Source organism: Brassica oleracea, chromosome C7 (assembly GCF_000695525.1).
Source record: "Brassica oleracea var. oleracea cultivar TO1000 chromosome C7, BOL, whole genome shotgun sequence".
In the NCBI taxonomy this organism is placed as follows: Eukaryota; Viridiplantae; Streptophyta; class Magnoliopsida; order Brassicales; family Brassicaceae; genus Brassica; species Brassica oleracea.
The window spans coordinates 16,641,211-16,644,075 of NC_027754.1; the positions used below are offsets into that span (position 1 = coordinate 16,641,211).

Consider the following 2,865-nt stretch of genomic DNA (forward strand, 5'->3'; position numbering starts at 1 on the left):
TTTGTTTTTGCGTGGTCGTACCACTTGTCATTAAGGGTTGGCCAGGAATCGAAGGTCTCTTGGACCTGATCCAGCTCGTTTTTCCCTTTAAGTATTATGACATTCCTACTACTCTTTTATAGTCGGAACTATTTTATTATATAAGCTTTGTCCGGAGACGTTTCAGCGTACATAGGAGTAGGAAAACATAATCCTTAAATAATTGATAAAATAATTAATAGAAATCATGGTCCGGAGACCGTACAAGATATCAGCTTGCGAGGTACCCCGGTGGTTAGGCCATGGTTTACCTCTTGTTGCTAGGTGATCCGCAGGGTTTGACTTGCTTTTGGGACGAGCGTCCTTGCTGGAGGGTTCCTCCTTCTTCTGTAGGGTTTGATACTTCTACAGGGTTCTGCCTCTTTCTTGGGTCTAAGGACCGCGGTCGAGACTCGTTTCATGCCCCAGCCTAAGTGTTCGGGGACCACTGTCTCCTGTTGATGAAGGTTTTCAGCACTTCCATGAAACGTGTAGTCACATTCATCCACTGGAGCGACCAGGTTCGGAGGTCTCCTGTCTGGCTAAGTGTCTCCATCCTGCGTCTGCGAGGCGCCCTTTGCTCCAGATCCGCCCGATGTACCCTCTGAGGAGGTCTCCTTGGAGTACTCGTGCCCCACTTGTTTATCCGCGAGACCACTGGCTGATATTTGATAAAGTTCTCGGTGATTTTGTCTATGTGAGGCGGGGGACGAAGGTCCTGCGAGGACCAGGTCTTGCGAGCAGATGCAACTTTGAAGGGCTTCGGAGGAGACCATGCGGAGCGGTCGACATAGGTTCTCTGGGGATCCCTCGGGTTCTTGGAATGATTCAGTGTCCGCCTTCTCCGGAACGACCCCCAATTACCTGTATCATTGACCTCTGATCCCTGGGTTCGCGGGGTCCGAGGTCTTCTCTGTAATTGCTATAAGACCTTGGTCTTCCCCTTCAAGGTGGTCTGGTAGCAGGATCGAGAGTTCTCCTGGTATCCCCTAATTATTCTGATACCCCAGGGTGTAGGGAACTTCACCATCTGATGAAGGGTTGAAGGTACTGCTCCCATGTCATGAATCTAAGGTCGTCCCAAGATCATGTTATATGCCGATTGGCAATCTACGACCAGGAATTTAGTAGACATGTTGACCCCTTCAGCGTATACTGGGAGGATAACCTCTCCGGCGGTTTGCTTGACTTCGCCGCTGAACCCGATGAGTGGGGTTACATTGCGCGTCAGGGTGCTCTCCTCCAGCCCTAGATCTTGGTACGCCGTCTGGAAGATAATGTTGCTGGAGCTGCCGTTGTCTACTAGTATTCTATTCACCAAGCAGTTTGCTACGGTGAGAGAGATAACTAGAGCATCATGTTGGGGAGCTAGGATCTTCTCTTGCTCCTTAGCTGTGAAGCTTATCTCGTCGGTGCCTAGAAGTAGGTGCCTTGGTTGGGTCGTCTCCAGACCATGCTTAGTGTTACAGGTTCTTTTCTTTGCGGCTGCGTGGCTCACTCTGCTTACTTCTGAGCCTCCAGATATGACATGGATCAACCGATCTTGGCGAGGTGGTGAGGCTGGTGCAGCTCCTTTAGATTTCCCTGATGTCTCTTTGCTGAGGCGGGCCTTGGCTTTCTCTGAGAGGAATTCTCGGAGATGCCCCTTTTGGAGTAATTCGTTGACCTCGATCCTTAGGGTGATGCAGTCTTCGGTTTTGTGGCCATGATCGCGATGGAAGTCGCACCAAAGTCCTGGAGTCCAGAACGAGTCAGGTGCTTTCATCTTTGGAGGCCATTGCACCTGTTGGCCCATCTGTCTCAGTGCGTTGACTAGATCTGGTGTTGATATTGAGAGATGGGAGATATCGGGCCAGGTAGATACCGACATCCCTTCTTCCTTCTCCTGCGGCTGGTACTGGAACCTGCCCCTGTTTCTACTACCAGAGTCCTTGGATCCCCTTTGGGAGGATCTTTCATCTCGGTATCCTCGATCTGATCGGGCTGACCTTTGGTCCTGATTTTGCTGAGCCTTGGCACGGCTAGCAACATCTTCCTCCCACTTCACTTGCGCCCAGGCTCGGGACAACACATCTTCCATGGTCTTGCAAGGATACATGGTCCGCTCTTTGTATAGCTCCCCATCTGGAAGTAGACCTCTCTTGAAGGCAGAGATCGCAGTAGGGATGCTGCATTCGGGGACCGCCACTTTTTCCTGGTTGAAGAGGGCTATGTAGTCTCGCAGGGGTTCCACTCGATACTGGAGGATCTCGTAGAGACCATCTGAAGTCTTCTCCAGGCTCCTACTGCTTGTGAATTGCTCCACGAATTTGTCGCTCAGGCATGCGAAGGAAGATATGAACCTGGTAGGGAGATTGATGTACCATTGCAAGGCGGGTCCGATAAGAGTGGAACTGAACCCTTTGCACATCGTGGCCTCGCGGGATTCCTTAGGGAGTGCAACCGCCAACATCCTTTGCTTGTACTGCGCGATGTCATCGTCGGGGTCGCCAGTACCGTTACACATCTTGATGCTGAGGAAGGAGAACTTTCTACGCATCTCAACCGAGGCAATCTCTTCCGCAAAATGGGTATCCGCATAGGAATCAAGGTTTCTCCTTCGGATTGGGGGAGCTACTCCTGGTAGGCGTTCTACCATGGATTGCATGGCATCGAATCTCTTAGAGAAAATCTGCTCTAGGTAGGCGGTTATGGAGGATTCGGTTGCTACTTTCTCGGCTTCTTCCTTCTCGGGTTCTGGCTCGGAATCACTCTCCTCCAGATCATAGATTTGAGGATTCTCGGTCCCTTCCCGTGTTGCCCCAGCACCCCAGATGCCTGGGGTGTGTCGGTGGTATCTTCTCCGGT

At 51.2% G+C, this 2,865-nt stretch overlaps 1 protein-coding gene across 1 annotated transcript; it reads right to left on the reverse strand.

The window, feature by feature from the left end:
- Window positions 1-1,087: 1,087 nt before the first annotated feature.
- On the reverse strand, window positions 1,088-2,656 carry LOC106302707. Its single transcript, XM_013739164.1, has one exon. It carries the CDS (start codon window positions 2,654-2,656, stop codon window positions 1,088-1,090), a length of 1,569 nt encoding a protein of 522 aa, XP_013594618.1.
- Window positions 2,657-2,865: the final 209 nt, after the last annotated feature.

Coding starts and splice junctions, on each gene's coding strand:
- LOC106302707 (XM_013739164.1), bottom strand. CDS start 2,656: ATGGTAGAACGCCTACCAGGAGTAGCTCCCCCAATCCGAAGGAGAAAC.